The following is a 16,176-nucleotide window of genomic DNA, read 5'->3' as shown; positions in this document are numbered from 1 at the left end:
AGAGCAGTGAAAGGATTTGGGGTTTTTTTCGTCAATGTGGTAGAAAAAAAAGAAAGAAAGGGAGAGACAGAAGCTTCCAGAAAGAACCTTGCATTCTACATCTTTTAGCAACTTCTCAAGCTGGAGAGAGACATTACAGGACAATGAGGAAAATAAAATGTTTTCAAAATAAAATTAGTAGATGATGGCAAAAAATGTATGTTTATAAATCTCTGGACTCCTTACAAATAAATTTTGTTAGTTTTCAATTTAGTGCTCTGGGATGTTGAATTTAAGTTACGTTGGGTGCTTTATTATTCTGGACAATACATTTCTGTGTACTATAAGGCATAATAATTTGTAATATAAATAAGACATTCCAATCAAGACAAAATGGGGGTAACATTTGCACTCAACATACAGTCTTCTTATATAAAGCATGTGTCTCTATGTACTGGTGATGTGGATTAGTTACTTATCTTATTCTGTCAGCCCCTAAACTCCTGGTTTCAAAATACAGATGTCTCTGATTTTAATTACCAACCTGATCAATTATTGGATTTTGCTGTCTCCGTATTTGGCAATGTGGATTAAAAAAATTATGTAGCAATTAAAAAAACAGTCTGTTAAGACAAACTGATAGTAATATTTTACTGGGGCTAATTTTAAATCTCCAAATGTGTTTGTCCAAATTCAGTGTGTGTTTGTATAGTAAGATAATAGAAACATGATTCAGGTTAGATTTTGATTTTAAAATAGCGGAGAATGGATTGCTTTCACTGAAGATTTTCTGAGCCTGTTAAACATCTATTATATTTACAGCTTCTGGCACAGTTCATATCAAAACATAGAAGTTAACTTTTTGAGGTTTGTTCCACTTCTGCATGTCTACCTTCTGCTTATTTCTGTGAATTAGGTTTTATCTCAAGATCACTAGCAGTTTGAGGCAATAAGATTTACCAGAAATTTAATAGATTTAATCTATATGGTTAACAAGGAATGCCTTTGGATCTTGAGAATCTTTTATGCTTATAGAATTATCTTTGGACATTTTGTTTTAGAACAAGGGATATCAGCCTTATTCCAGAAAGTCTTAGCTTTTATAATTAACAGCAAAAGGATAGTGTGGCTGTACCGTGGCTCTGAGGAAAATTTGAAGATCCCATGGATCCATTATACTAGGATCCAAGCACAAAGTCTGATGAGGTTCCAAGACAAGAAACTTGACTCGAGCTGAAAATGAATGCGTAGCAATTGTATCACTCTTTTACAGGCCAGTACTGCTTTTTGAGATGTTAATTCTCTAATTTTTTAGTATGCATTTTCTGGAAATGTGTATATTTCTCAGTGATTGTATGGATATTCTTATCACAGAACTTATGAGCAATTTGTTGATTAAAAAATTCTTTTCCACCAGCCTGAAAACCTTTTCTTTACCACTACTATTAAAACTGTTCAGGAATACTGCAAGGACATAAGTCAACATAGTCTTAATATTTAATCTTTGATTAATAATATTGTAAATATTTGCTCTACAGAAAGAATACTTACTACACTTTGACATTTGGGCACTCTAAATATGTAATAAGCATTAATTTAAACAAAGCTACTTTTATCTTTAATACTGTTCAACATTTAATAATTGCACAATGAGCAAACGTTTGAGCTTGATCTTCATGCATATGCCTGAATAAAAGTATATTGCCCTCTTGTGAATTTACCTCTTACAGGCATTTCTATTAAGGATAGCAAACACTTTCAACATTTTTATTTTTTTACTTTTCTAACATTGCCAGACTTCAACCAATTGAGTTCCTATCTTCAGTGGCCAGTATTGCCTATGGTTGTTGGGGTTTTTTTCAGTTTTGTTTTTCATTTTATTAATTTCAGTCACTATTACTGTTTCTGAAAAGAGATCAGAGAGAATGAGGTGGATAGTCTCTGTGAGGGATTGAAACTTGGAGAAAGAAGTTGGCAGGAGATTGGATGTTTTTTCTTTCCCATTTTCTCAGGGATGGGCTTTTCCTGTCTCTAAGAAAATCTGCCTGTGTTTGGCCCAAGTTCTGAGCTTTTGTGAAATTGCAGTTTACACGTACTTGGGCTTGCAAGACTTTTACAGCAGAATTCTCCAAAGGTTCCACGAACATGGGGAATCCTAAGGCAGAGAGAACTTTCCTGCAGTTGTATCTCAGATCCAGTGTGGATCTGGCATTTACAAGTCTCTAGACTGGCCTTAATTAGGAAAAAACTTCCAGACTCACTAACCGAGGGTACGCAAGTCCAGACATGGAGAGTGGGCTGGAAGAGACAACCAGGAAGGAGAAAAGGAAAAAAAAAGTAGCATTGAAATTAGGCAATCCTGGGTGAGGAAATTAGAAGGCAGTGGAAATTAAGTGGAGTTAGGTAGCATTCCGCTTTTGCAGAAGTAACTAAAGACCGTGAACTAGCCACTGAGGAACTTTGAAGATGATACTCAGAATGCCTTGGTGAAAAGATCACAAAGTAGTTTAAGAAATAGGCAAGTGTAGGGCAAGGGATTCCAGATATGGAATAAGAAGTCCTGATAGAAAAATGGAATTGAAGAGATAGATAAGGGCCAAAGGAAGCCATAGGGGTCAGAAAAAAGAGTTCTAAGTCTAGGCAAGAAATTTGGGGTAATTTATTTTGATTGCAGTACTGTGTACAGTGAAAGCATGTTTTTTCCTGCTCCCTCATTCTCAAAAGCAGATTTCCTATTAACTTTGCCAAATCAAAAATAAGTGATTTCATTTATTAAATGTTCTATATTGCATTGTGGTGGTGTCCATTTTTCTGCTAACTAGGAATGTTTATAAAAGGCACTTAAGTTTTCAAGTGTTTGGACGAAAGAGTTGGATTCATTTCTGTTTTATGTCATCTTGACAGATCTTGAAAGAGAAGAGGCAGGGTCATCTTCTCACCAGAGCGGAACAAATCAACCAACATCGTCATCATCTACGTATGAAGCTAATAACACACCAACTAGTAATTTCACTGGCATACATGTACCACCAGGTGCCCATGCACCAGCCAATACTCCAGCTGAAGTACCTCATAACACAGGTATATGACAATCACATGCAAAGAATTTATGCCTTTATTAAGAGGCAAACTCTATGATAGTCTTCTTTCCATCAGATATAAAATAAAATAATGTAGACGTTTTATGGCAAAAGCAACCTCATACAGTAACACTGTAAAAATGCCATAGGAAGTATACTGCTAGATGTATTGACACCTCCATCTTGTTTTCTATTAATTTTGGCCCCAAAACATGTTCCTTAAAAGCCAAAGTTGATCCCAGTAGCTGCATTAAAAAGAAAAAAAAAATTATTTTTAGATAATTTGTGAATGTACAATTTTTCCACCTCCCATTGCCATATAATAATAATAAGATTAGCAAATGAGAAGCTCTTGGTTTCTGTCTTGATGGTCATTTGATTGTTGAGATGTATTTTTGTATTAAAAGAACAAGATGTATTTCTCACACATCCCCTCCCTTATTTGAAGAATGTAATTTTAAGAATGTTTCACCCTATTAAAAGTTCATGATGCTCTTTATTTCAGTTTTATCAAAGGGAAATCCTTCAGATAGTTGTTTGTTGGTTTTCTGGGGGGAGGTGGGGGGGGGAGGGAGGGGAGCAATCTGGGAGGGTGTTGTTTTCTGTATTCTGTCTAAGTAAATCTTTTACTGTTTGTTTTTGCCAGATGTGAAAACTATGGAATATGTTTCTTGTTGAAACACATTTTTTTGCATTACTTATTTTTAACCTGCTGTGTTGTTTCTTCTAGCAGCAATGTTTCCCTTTCAAATTTAGCTTCTATATTCTCACCAATTGTTTCCAGAGGAATTAGGGAGGACTTAGCTTGCTGCTAAGTATAAGATGGTAGGCTTGAGGCTTTAAAAATAGTTTCTATCTAGTATTAAGAGATAGCATATAAACTTCCAGTTAAAAGAGTTCAGTCATACTGTTCCTTAACAGATTTTTCTCAATACACTAGGAAAAACCATATATTTTTGGACTAATATTTTCTTGATTTGTTTAACGCTTGGAAGTTAAATTCCTGTGAAATACTGTACTGATAACATGAGTGAGAGCTGTAAATTCTTCATGTTGTTTTTTAAAACATTCCTGGTCAGCAGTGTTTTCAGATTATTTGCTACAAACTTTAAGACTTTAGAAGCCATCTACTGCGTAAGTTAAAAATTATTGAATCATTAAGTTTACCTGTTCTTATTTTCATACTTTTTTGGTGTACTACTAAAGTCTATAAACAGAAATAACCCTGTTCCAATTGTCTGCATTAATTTACAGGAGTGACGACTAATACCATTCAACCTTCTCCTCAAACTATTCCTCTAGTAGATCCTTCCCTTTACAGTGCTCAGTCTGCAGGTAAGATGGTGGTATTGTCCACGCATGAATGTGCTGTGTGGTTTGTGCCTCTCCATGCCTCCTCCAGCTTCCTCATAGTTTAATTTGCAACACTTAAAAGAAGTTTGAGAAATAAAGTCACTATTACCAGAATGCTAACAATTCATAAATGTTAAAAAGAATGGACATCATCTACATATTATATTATTCTGGTAGTGTTATTTGAGTGTTATCTGATTTTTTTTTTTTTTTTTTTAACTTTTCAAGCCAATAAGCTGGCATTGTGTTAGCCTTCTCCATTGTTGTTTCTCAGATAAGGTTTGGTGTACTCAACAAAGTCTGTATTCCTGATAACCTTTCTAAATTCTATTTTTGGTAGTTCGTACACATTCTCTTTCCTTAAAATTACTTCTTCAGGGTTAATTTGTAAATTATTTGTTCATTTCAATGAATAATCAAGAAAAACATTCCAGTGGTGTTTTTTATTGTAGTGTACTTGCTGTGTTCTGTACCAGCAGTGCTTGTTGGTTATAAGTAAACTTTATATTAAACAAAATAGTACAGTAAAGCATTGCTGATGATCTTATTTTGATTTACCGTTGAATCAAGGTTTTTATCCTTCAAATGTCATTTCTCTTCGATGTAGAGTCACTACTAACCTATATTGTGCAAATTTTACTTCTGTCTTTAAAAATACCAACTTCACTAAAAAAAACATTTTAATCAGTGGAATGCTACAGTAGGAATTCATTGTTTAACTTGACTTTAGTCATTTGTCATAAGAATGCTTAAGGACGTGAAGACCTAATATATTAAGGAGCTATTTTTGTCAAAGATGTCTTAAGAAGAAAAATGACAATAATTATCTTTGAAATATTCAGATTTGCTTTTAGCGTTCTCTTGAATAACAGAAGGTACATCTTATTGTTTCTGTCTGGCATATTAATGTCTCTTGTTACAGTTAGCTCACATTATTGAAAACCTCTAACCAGTCACTGAACCATTTAATCTTGGTGATGGCTTTGCAATTTTGGGGGTTGTGGCAGGAGTTTTGGTTGCTACTTAATGAAAACAGCTAAAGGCTTTATTTAATATTTATCGTAAGAGCTGCTAGTTAAAAAGCAAGTTTGGCAGTAGAGTTTTCATACTTAATCAACTGATCATGATAATCTAGACAGTTATTCTGAAAGGTTTTTTTGATAACTACTATGAAAATTCTGGTCATAGTTGTTTATTGGTTTGAATATTTAATTCTAAGTGACAAAAATGTCAGTTTTGAATAAAACTTTAACTCTTTGTTAAGTATTAGAAGTTACATTACTTGATGTCTGGATAGTGTATCAGTACATTGTTCTCTCTAGCCTGTAATAACTTGATTCAAGAAATGTATAAATACAAATGAAAATGAATTGAGTGAATTAAGATACTCTGTGCTTCTGATAATTTATAATAACTGCTCTGCTATAATTAGGATATTAATACCCTTGCTAAGCATAGTGATGAATCTTTAACTTGATCTAGTATGAGTATTTGCATGCCTGCATTCCTCCTCTGTACATCTCTTGTTGTATCACTACAAGTTTGGGTCTTGTAACAGCATATGATGTTAGATACTTACGAGAATGTTTTGGAAACTTATATCCTGGGAAGTGATAAGGCTCATGCAAATCCATGGTTGTGAAAGCTTAGAAAATAAGCTGTCAGTTATGCAGGAGCTTGAGAAGGTATACAGATTTTGTATAGTAACAATTTTGTTTGCATGCGTAGAATTAAGCATCTTGAGAGCAATGGAAGGCATGGTTCCTTGTCTGTCTCCTTCCTGCCGCACATTCCTGATAATTCCTAAAACATCCTCCCTTCAGTAAGAGCAACATTGTCATTCTCCACCTACTGCTAAGGATTCCCTTTTATACCCAAAATACTGTCTCCATTTTAAGCTGTTCTTTTTCCTGTACGTAGATTAGGAAATGCCAGTATTTCACAACAGACTTGCTAAACTGGGGGACCCTTTCCAGTTCCTGAATTGCAAGATATATTATAGCTGTCTTGGCTGCATATTGATTACCTTGATAAGCACTGTTCCTATGGAACTGAAGTTGCCTTTGGGAGAGGAGGGGAGATAACTGTTCCTCTCCAGTTGATCCATACAGCTAGTAGAATGCTAAGTACATTTACTCCACGATTTAGGCAAAATATCTGTATAAATATCTGTATCAATTAAACATGCCTGAAAATATTTGACATTGAGAGCAGATGGCACAGAACAACTCACATCCATACTACTAAACTTTTAAACCCTCTAAACAAGGTAGTTCATCAAGTGCTGCCGGTATTGAATGGTCTTTAGCATGCTCTAACCATGAGTCTTGCCCAGGATTTGTTTGGGAAAGTGGTAGTTGTCATAGGCCAAATCCAAACCGCAATCTGTTCCAGCAGTTCAACAGTGCAGAGTCAAGTTCAAGTGCTGAGACACATTCCCTGGCACTGTTTAATGTACTAGTATAGACATAGCCAAACAGGATATTCCACATACTCCTGGAAGACTCTGTGGTAAGAAGATCAAATGTATATTTTTAAAATAAATTATATATTTTCTTTCTAACCCTTAACATGGGAGAAGCAATGTGATTAATGCTTATGTGGAGAAGACTGGAATATTTATCAAAAGAAAATTTAGTTAGGGTATTCCTTTGATTTTAGTTAGCACAAATCCTGCAATAAGAGCCCTGTCCTGTGAGAGCAGATTTTAGAGTTTAACACTGGCCTTTGAAAATATCAAAGCTTATTCAATTAAGCATAGCATACTATACTATCACAAAATGCTAACAAAATAGAACTTTGTATTATGTACTCATGAAATTCTCTGGTCTAATTCATTTTAAAAATGTGTTAACTCTAGATTTTGCTAACACTAAATTCATTCATAATTGTACTACACAGAGTTTTTATAAGATGTTCTTACATTACTGTATGCTTCCGTCCACAGGTGACATAGTATAGAGAAACCATTTGTCCATACTGGTTGCATTTATAATAATGTTTGCTTTTCCATGCACAGTGTAGAAGTAATAAACACATTTTATGTATTTTCGTGATCTTAAGAAAAATTCTTTGAGGAATTGTCTTGAATGTCTTAACTGCTGTAACAGGAAAAAAAGAGCATCCGATTTTGATAAACATTAATTATATTTGCCATCACTGTATTTATATGCCACGTTACACTGATTTTATTAAAATATTCTTTGATCAGCTGCATTGTATTTGGACAATTTCATAAAAGGGAAACATGATGAATAGGAAAGGATATCAGGGAGATGCAGATACATCCTATAAAATAAGTTAATATAAAGATGCTTTCTTTCTCAACATAATTTTCAGTATATCTAGTAAAATTGACTTTTTGTTTTTACTTTGTGTTTATCTTAAACTAAAACAGAAATGGTTTTTAACATTAGCTATGGATTCCAGTTTTCTGTCAGTTTGGAATTAAGTGTGATTACTAATGATTTCAGATGTGAGTTTCAGGATGAGTGCAATATACTTTTTCCCATCTCACAGATTGGTTGAAGTTGGAAGGGAATTCTAGGTCCATCTGGTCCCACCCCCCTGCTCAAGCAGGGCCACCTACAGCATGTTGCTGAGGACCATATCCAGATATCCAGGTGGCTTTTAAAGATCCCCAAGTAGGGAGACTCCACAGTAGCAGTCATGGCCACTCTCACAATCAAAACGTGTTCTATAATATGCACATTGGAACTTTCTGTGTTTTAGTTTGTGCCTGTTGTCTCTGCTCTAGTCACTGAACACCAGAAGAGCCTACGGACTCCATCTTTCTTACTGATGCCCTTTATTTATTTATCTGTACTGATAAGATCCCTTTTCTTCTCTGGGTTGAAGAGTCCCATCTCTCTCTGCTTTTCCTCATATGAAAGATGCTTCAGTCTCATTATCAGCTTCATGACCCTTCATTGTATTCTCCATTAGCTCCATGTCTCACTTTGTGCTGGGCAATCCAGAATTGGGCACAGATGTAGCCTCACCAGTATTTAGTAGATGGAAAGAATTATTTCCTTTGATTAGCTGACAATGCTCCCAGTGCAGCTAAAGATACTAGCCTTCTTTGCAAGGTCATGTTTTTAGCATGTGTTCCTCCTGGCTGCTGAGACCCCCGGGGTGTTGTTCCTTTTCTGCAAAGCTATTAAACAATGTATGAACCAAAGTTATTTACAAACTTTGGAGGTGATACTTTCAAGTTTAGTACAGGCATTGTAGTTAAATTTTGCATTATTTTGAAAATTTTAGAAAGCAGGTTTTTTATTTCTATTCTGTTCATCCATTGTGAGGTGCTGACTTGAATAGGAGCTGAGGCCACTGAGCACGTCAAAAGATCAACACTTTGTGTAAACTTTGGTTTATAAAGTTGAAGTTAATTTTTTTCCCTCAAGTTATGTCATAATAGCATTTGAAGTAGATTTCATAATAAATAAATCGTTATGCCAGCAAAACATTAGTAGAGCTCATACTGCAAAAATAAGATTAGACTGGTGAATTTAGGCTTCCTTCCAATAAATCAGTTGAATAGTGGACTGATGCCTTGGCCTGGTTTTAGAAAATGATTTTGTAGTTTCTTTTGGCATCACAGCATAAAGCCACTTTGAGAGGAACTTGGTCTTTCAGATTTCTTAAAGATGTTCAGTAATGTGGTCACAGATTGACCCCAGCTGCTTTTAGTCTGTGACTTTATTTAAGTTACAAAATAATCTAAGTGTGTGCTCATGTTTATGCACTCCCTCACGCATATTTACCCATGTTTGTGTATTTTAAGACATTTTAATGTGGTTTCACTTATTTGGCAGTAAACTAATATAAATTGCAGTGAAAATGAGCCCACCGAGTTGTCATGTGCCTCAATGCTCAGAAGTTATTTTGTGGTCAGATTTATTTATTGAATGGAAAATAAATGATTTTCTAGTGTGCATTAAAAAAAAAAAAAAGAATGAAAAGAAAAGATAAAATTCATCTTGAAAGTTCTTACTGTCCTGCTTTTTACTGGGGCATGGTTGTTTTAAAAAGCAGCAAACCAGTCCAGTTTTTAATATTCCTGGGTTTTCCCTTTTATTTGTTCAAAAGCTGTTTTTAAATAAGATTGGGAAAGGGAAAAGCAAATATAAAAGATATTTCCTGATAAGGACTCAGATACTTCAGTAAACGTTCTCATAGTATTGCTAACAAGAGTTTTATCTTGAAAGAAAAAATCTGGCTAACTATGATTGTACCTTGTAAAATGCACTGAAGTGTATTCATGTCCTTGCTTAAGATGAGAAAGCTATACCTAGAGAACTAGGCCTTTCTTTAACCCATTTTATACCAAAGCCTGTGGTACATTTAAAAGAACATTTCTTCTCAATTTGTGACATCTCTTTATTGATTATTAAATGCTATGTTGAAAATCTATTAAATAAAGAGCTATTAGTTTATAGTATTGCATGTGATTATTTAAATGTGCTCATTAAAATCAAATCTTTTACAAGTTAAGTTGTTCTGAAGTAAATATTTTATAAGTCCCTACTATTGTTTTTAGAACACTGAGTGCATGTGTTGTGATTATGTCAAGGAAATATTCTAATGACACTTAATTGTTTTATACTTTGTTATGAGAATATTTTTTTCCAGTGTTAAAAAAAAAATTAGGAAATATAGTAGGATCAATGCTGTTTCTAGTTAACTCACCTAAAATTGTAACATGAACATTACTTGGATAAAAGAGAAATATAATATGTGCAAAAATATTTCAGTGAGAATGTTTCCACATATTGAAAATCAATTCCAGTGTAGAGGGAACAGTTTCTAACTAAGGTTGTGTTATTTCTGAAGAAGAGAGCAAACTAATTATATTGTAGCACAAAAAACACTTTCCTTGTTTCTTGCAGATGGTTATATGACTACAGATATCTTATTGTTAAAATGTTCTTTTTTTGCTACTTTAGCTAAAGAGCGGATCTTTCTCAAAGGTATTGACTTACTTCTGAAAGGCACTGGATTATATAAAAGAACAATGTTTTGTTCACAAAACAATACCAGCAGCAAAGAAGTAATGTTCAAAATATTACCACAAGTATCATACTGCTTTTTTGTAATATTACTGCAAATGTAAGTAAAACATAATAATGTTATAATTATGTTTTTGCAGGGGAAGTCCGTTTGACTCCAGAGGACTTTGCCAGAGCTCAAAAATACTGCAAATATGCTGGCAGTGCTTTGCAATATGAAGATGTGAGCACTGCTGTGCAGAATCTCCAGAAGGCTCTCAAGTTGCTGATTACGGGCAAAGAATAAAGCTTTTAATCCAACAGATTCATGTCATTTGCCTAAAGAACTAACAGCTTATTACTGTACCCGTTAGGGGAGTGGAAATATACAGAAGCTCTCCATCTTATCACCTATGATAATGAAATCACTCTTTCAGTGTCATTAGGACTTTTCATTTTTAAAACAGTGGAGCTAGGAGCATATGAATGCAATTGTTTGACGTAAGCAAAATACTAAAAAATGTACTATGAACACTGCTTAAGAGGTAGAATTCATATTTCAATATTTAGGTTATCAGTATGGGAAATCCCGAATCTGCAAAAAGGTTGAACATAACAATGTTCTGTTAAAATTCTGGCTCTGCTTTCATTTTTTTCAAACAATTATTTAAGAAGTTTAAATAGCTTTAAAACTGTAACAAAATTCACGACTTCCTCCAGAAAACAAAGCATGTAAGAAGACTGACACATACACAATGGGAAGGACTTTTTTCCATACCTAAATTATTTGGGTATCATCTGAGACATAAAGTTAAGCAGGACTTGAGGTTATTTCTATATTGTTTTAATACGTGCATTGAAAACATTTCTTGATACATCAAGGAGAGTAATTTTGATTGCATTCCAATCCAACCACCAACAACTGAGTGGACTGCTGCATGCAGTCTTGATCATTGATTGTTTGGGTGAACACTGGGAATTTTGTTTATGTATGGTTAACTAAGAGAAAGTACTAATATTTAGTGGAGATGATCCTGAAACCAGGGACAGAGATGCTAAACAGTGTGAACTTTTAGGGAGATTTACTTCATAGATGTTTCATCTCTTTAATAAACTGAATCGAAGGACAGTTCAACCGTTTGGTTCATTTTTGGTATTAATGATCTAGAAGTTTGTATTCCCAGCTAATATTCTTTCTGTCTGCTATGTTGTGGAGGCTATTTGGACTTGGGAACTAATTAAAATATCTTGGAAATAGAATTTTGAGTCTTTTTTAAGTGTGCTCCTGCTATTTTAGGGCTCTTGGTTGTTAAGAATTCATCCTTGCAGTTGGAAAGAAAGACTAAGTGGTCTTTTAACGGCATGACGTAGGAATTGAGTACACCACAAAGTATGTCTGATTTATGTAATATCTTTTAACATCAGATTGTCTGATATGTCTGTCTTTCCAAGCTCTTGGATCAAATGCACATCATTTGTAACTGCACTGTTTTTGCAGCATCTTAAATGTGTCTGAAACTTAAAGCAAAAAGTTGAGGAAAATAAAATCAAGCATAAGCATGCATTAAAACCTAGCTGATGGTATCATTTTATGAGAGCAGATTGTGTCTGTCAGCAAGTTTGAGAAGGATAATACGAAATTTGTTGATGTAGCTTTAAGCAAGATATAATAGATAGAACACTCTGGAACTGCTTGTGTTTTGCTTTCTGCTATGGGCATGGCTTTGTTGGTATGGCGTGCTAATTTGGATAGTGATTTGGATTAGATTTTAATTGGCTTGGGATGTTTAGAATGAATCTGTCTGAAACTTTTTTGACAATTATGTTGTATAGACCTAGTCAGTAAGTATATGTCTTGTATAGTGTTTCATGCAAGATAGCTCCTTCAGTATCAACCTGAATTTCTATAAATTCTTCCATGTAAATACTTCTATTCTGTTACGATGTGATTGGAAAAGCTACTTTTTAGTTGAATGAAGGAAGTGGAACATTGCATATATATTCCATTGCTATTAAAAAAAATATCAAAAGTTGCTTTCATTTATGCATCATATCACTGTTTACAAATACTGGATTCAGTCCCCAGGCCCTGATGAATGGAGGTCATTTTTCCTGTATCTTTTTATAAAATAGTTAAAAAAAAACTTCTAGACTTTTATACTAAGCCAGCTTTGATGTAATAGTGCATTAATTTGAGGCTTTTCAATGCAAATTAATTTTTTCATAGTGATTAATATGAAGGTGGCTGATTACTAAATTGAAGCATTGATTAAAGTATGTAAAAAGACTGTTTTGGTCATGTTTATGTTGAAACTATACGAAACTGGAGAATCATCAGAGAAAAAAGTAAGTTATGAAAAAACTTAAGTGATCATTTACAAATGTATAACCTTCACCCTACGTATTCCTCAAAAGTATTCCTCAGACTGGAAAGGAGATAAAAATGCTTATACAAAAGTTAAAGAGTAGCTGGCTAGGGAAAATATAAGATCACTATTTCTGATCATAAAGTAGTTAGAAGATTGATCATGTAAAATTCGCATGAACACAGTAAGATCGAACACACCCTAAATGCTTTCATACCACGATACTTAAATTAGCATTTTAAATTATATTTTACGTAAAATTATTTTGTCCTGACCATTTGTTTTTTTAATGAAAAATTTTTATTACAGCTCACCAAAATTTTTTTTGAAGCTACATATTGAAGCTGCTTATGTTTGATGCAACACATTCTGAGTAGTTGCCATCTTAACTGATGCCTAAAGTAAATTATAGCATAGCATTTCTATTCCACTAAGTACCGCCTCTGGGTTAGTTTTAAATGTGGCAGGCAGATAGCCTAAAACTTCAAGGCCATGTTGCAGAATTATTCAAAATTGTAGCTATTTAAAAGTGGCAGGAGAATGTAGGTGGACTGCCTGTAATTACTCCAAATTGGAATAAGTGATAGGCAGTGGAATTATCTTGTGAGCTTGCCTAAGTGCTGACTGTTAAGTTTTACAGCTACTGTGAATGATAGGGTATCAACCCATAGTTTCTCTTCAGCCAGTTCTCAATGTATACATTGGTATCTAAAGGAGAATGCTGTTTCTGCTGCTCTACTGCCCTTTCTTCTTCAGTGATGACTAAAACCTACATGTGTGCTGGCCTTTCCCATTTAGATTGTGAACTCTGAATCGTAATCTTCTTTATAGCAAGGAAGAAAAAAGCTTTGTCAGATATTCCATTTTCCTTTTTTTAAAAAATAGAATTTTTGTAAATCTGTTCAGTGTTACTTAAACAGCTTTTGCGGTTCTTTGTGCATGTATATTTCTGCAGGAAAAGTCCCCATATTGTATTGCAGGATTCGTGTCTTGCAAAGCAAGTTACTGTTTGTGAAATGGTTAAGATTTTTTTTTCAAATTTTATAATTTTATAATACTGGAGGTATACTTTTCAAATGGTTGAAGTCATTTCAGGTGAAATTTTTAATAGCTGTCCATTGAAAGTGAAGTTTCTGAACCACAGACTTATGAGAATTGGAGAAGACATAAGTTTGCTTAATAAATTTCACTGTCAACAAGAAAAGAATCCAGTGTTTCCAGTGGAGCTCTTTTTGGCTTGTGAGAGTATTGTAGTAGTCTGGTAACAATGATGGTTCTGAATATAATGTTTTAAATTACCTCAGAATAGGAATTATGTTAAATAGGAGCATTGAAAACAAACTTGAAAGAGGGTGGGAGGCAGGAGGGGGGAGAGGGCACAGAAATGATTGAAGAAAAGAATCAAAGAGATTATTAGAATGCCACATGGCATGGGAACATTAGCAGTGACTGTTATGAAGTTTCTTTACAGCCTCAGAAGAGACGGGATAGAAGCTGGAAAAGGCAAGACAAGAAGACAGGATGAAGTGCAGAAAAAACAATTTTTTAATTGTTATTATTTTTTGTACAGCAGCATGGAGGAAAATGTAAGTTTGAAAAGACCAAGGATAGTTGTAAAATAAGAAAAAAATAATAAATTCAGCGTGATGAAAATGGAGAGGTGTAGATCTTTCATCCTCGCGACCTATGCACTCATTTAAAATAAGTTACAATATTTATTGTATTATTATTAAAGTAGGGCTGGGGTGGCCCCTTTCGAAAATGATATATCAACAACAGAGACCTGAAGGAGATTTGGGTTAGTTCTTCAAATGTTGTTCATGACTTTGGACTTTCTCTTTTCTTTTGTTTTTTCTCCCCATTATCCACTTTTGTTTTTATTCTGTGGTTTCCCTAAGAAGGGAGATTGCTGTGCTTTGATGCTGTGCTAGGTATCAGTGATAGCCCACATATTTAGACTTTCTCATGTAATTTGGGAAGGTTAACAAATTTGAGTTTTCAACTGATGTGGGCTATAGAGAAAATACAGGGACTGTACTTTCTTCCTGAGCTTCAGAAGATATTTGGCAGCAGTATTTGCGGAAGGATATGTGATAATCTTTTCTCAGAGCCATATCTCCAGTCAGAGCTCAACAAATGGATCTCTTGGAGTTTGGAAACCTCCATCTAAGAGGTAGTGAAATTGCCAACTTTCCTTGCTCAGTTAACCCATCTGTACAATAGATGTTGTAGGATGTTTTATTTTCATCTTGAATAGATGCATTAGGTGAAATTGTTTCAGTCTAGAAAGTAAATTTCTTTAAAATGCTGGGTTTGATTCTGATCATTGTTGATGGAATCTGATAACTAGTAAGGAATGCAAGGAAGAGATACTGAGATTATAAAGGAAATGGAAATTGTTGTGTAGTGAAAATAGATTGAGTCTAGTTATGGAATGGTTTTCTTAAGGCATTAAGGACAAAGCATTAATTTATCTTAAGACATCCTGTTAAATGTATAAATTGAGATCGCATGACAAGATTGAAGTGAAACGAGTTAAAATTTCAATTAGTCGGTCACTGTGCTTTTGAGAAGGTTTTTCTGGCTGCTTGAGTTATGGCCCATGGATTTAATGCCCCATGTATGTTTGCTTGTTTTGGTGAAAAACACAGCCTGTAAGCTGTGTTTAAGATTTAAAAAAAAAAAAAAAAAAAAAAAAAAAAAGAAAAAGAAAAAGAAAAAAAAAGAAAGAGACAATTATTTATTTTTTGCTGAAGTTAATCAAGTGTATTAGCACAATCTTGGGAAAAATACCTTACTCAGTACGGATATTAAATCTGCATGCTTGTTTTTACATATAGGTGCTCGTGATCACTGCACTTCAGCATCTTTTTCATAATGGAAGCTTTACACTCATCTGACCTTTTTGCTCTTCTTAACTTGCAAGAATAACTTCACCCATGTGAATGGTTCTATGGAAGCAGGATGAGTGTTCATTTACATAAGTGTTTCAGTTTAAACCACTTTAACAAGAGGTATATTGCTTGATCAGTAAAATTTAGTTGGGACAATTGCAATGGTTTTAATTGAGCCAAATCTGGTATACTGCTAGTTCTCCCAGTGTGTGTTTTAATCTCATAATCTTTTTATTGGCAGATTTTGAGACAGAATTCAGCTTTTTTCCACTTACGTTTTCTGTTTGGAAATACTAAGATTTTATGTAGACCATAAACAAAATTATAATGATAAATCTTACCGAATCTGTCTATACTAGATTTGCTGAAAAGGACAGTATTCTCTTGATGTATTTTTTGTATGTTTTATGGTACAGTTATATCTAAATACAGCTCCTATTAGCTAAGAAATATTTATTCTCAGCAACATCTGCAGGAACATACATAAATCCTGCAAATAAAAGCCCTGCCATGT

At 34.1% G+C, this 16,176-nt stretch overlaps 1 protein-coding gene across 2 annotated transcripts in view; it reads left to right on the top strand.

Annotated features, from left to right (window-relative positions):
- VTA1 (vesicle trafficking 1) overlaps nt 1-12,436 on the top strand; it is a 30,181-nt gene extending 17,745 nt beyond the window's left edge. Inside the window, exons 6-8 of one of the 2 annotated variants that reach the window (XM_090135699.1) lie at nt 2,884-3,060; nt 4,314-4,394; nt 10,564-12,436. In XM_090135699.1, the coding sequence (XP_089991825.1) occupies nt 2,884-3,060; nt 4,314-4,394; nt 10,564-10,709 (404 nt within the window). In that variant the 3' untranslated portion in view covers nt 10,710-12,436. The remainder of the gene's footprint in view (nt 1-2,883; nt 3,061-4,313; nt 4,395-10,563) is intronic. The other variant, XM_031611245.2, reaches the window with a different exon arrangement.
- Nucleotides 12,437-16,176: the final 3,740 nt, after the last annotated feature.

This window comes from Phasianus colchicus, chromosome 2 (genome assembly GCF_987193195.1).
Source record: "Phasianus colchicus chromosome 2, bPhaCol1.hap1.1, whole genome shotgun sequence".
In the NCBI taxonomy this organism is placed as follows: Eukaryota; Metazoa; Chordata; class Aves; order Galliformes; family Phasianidae; genus Phasianus; species Phasianus colchicus.
Note: the sequence above shows the minus strand (reverse complement) of the source record. Positions and strands in the feature narration are given on the sequence as shown.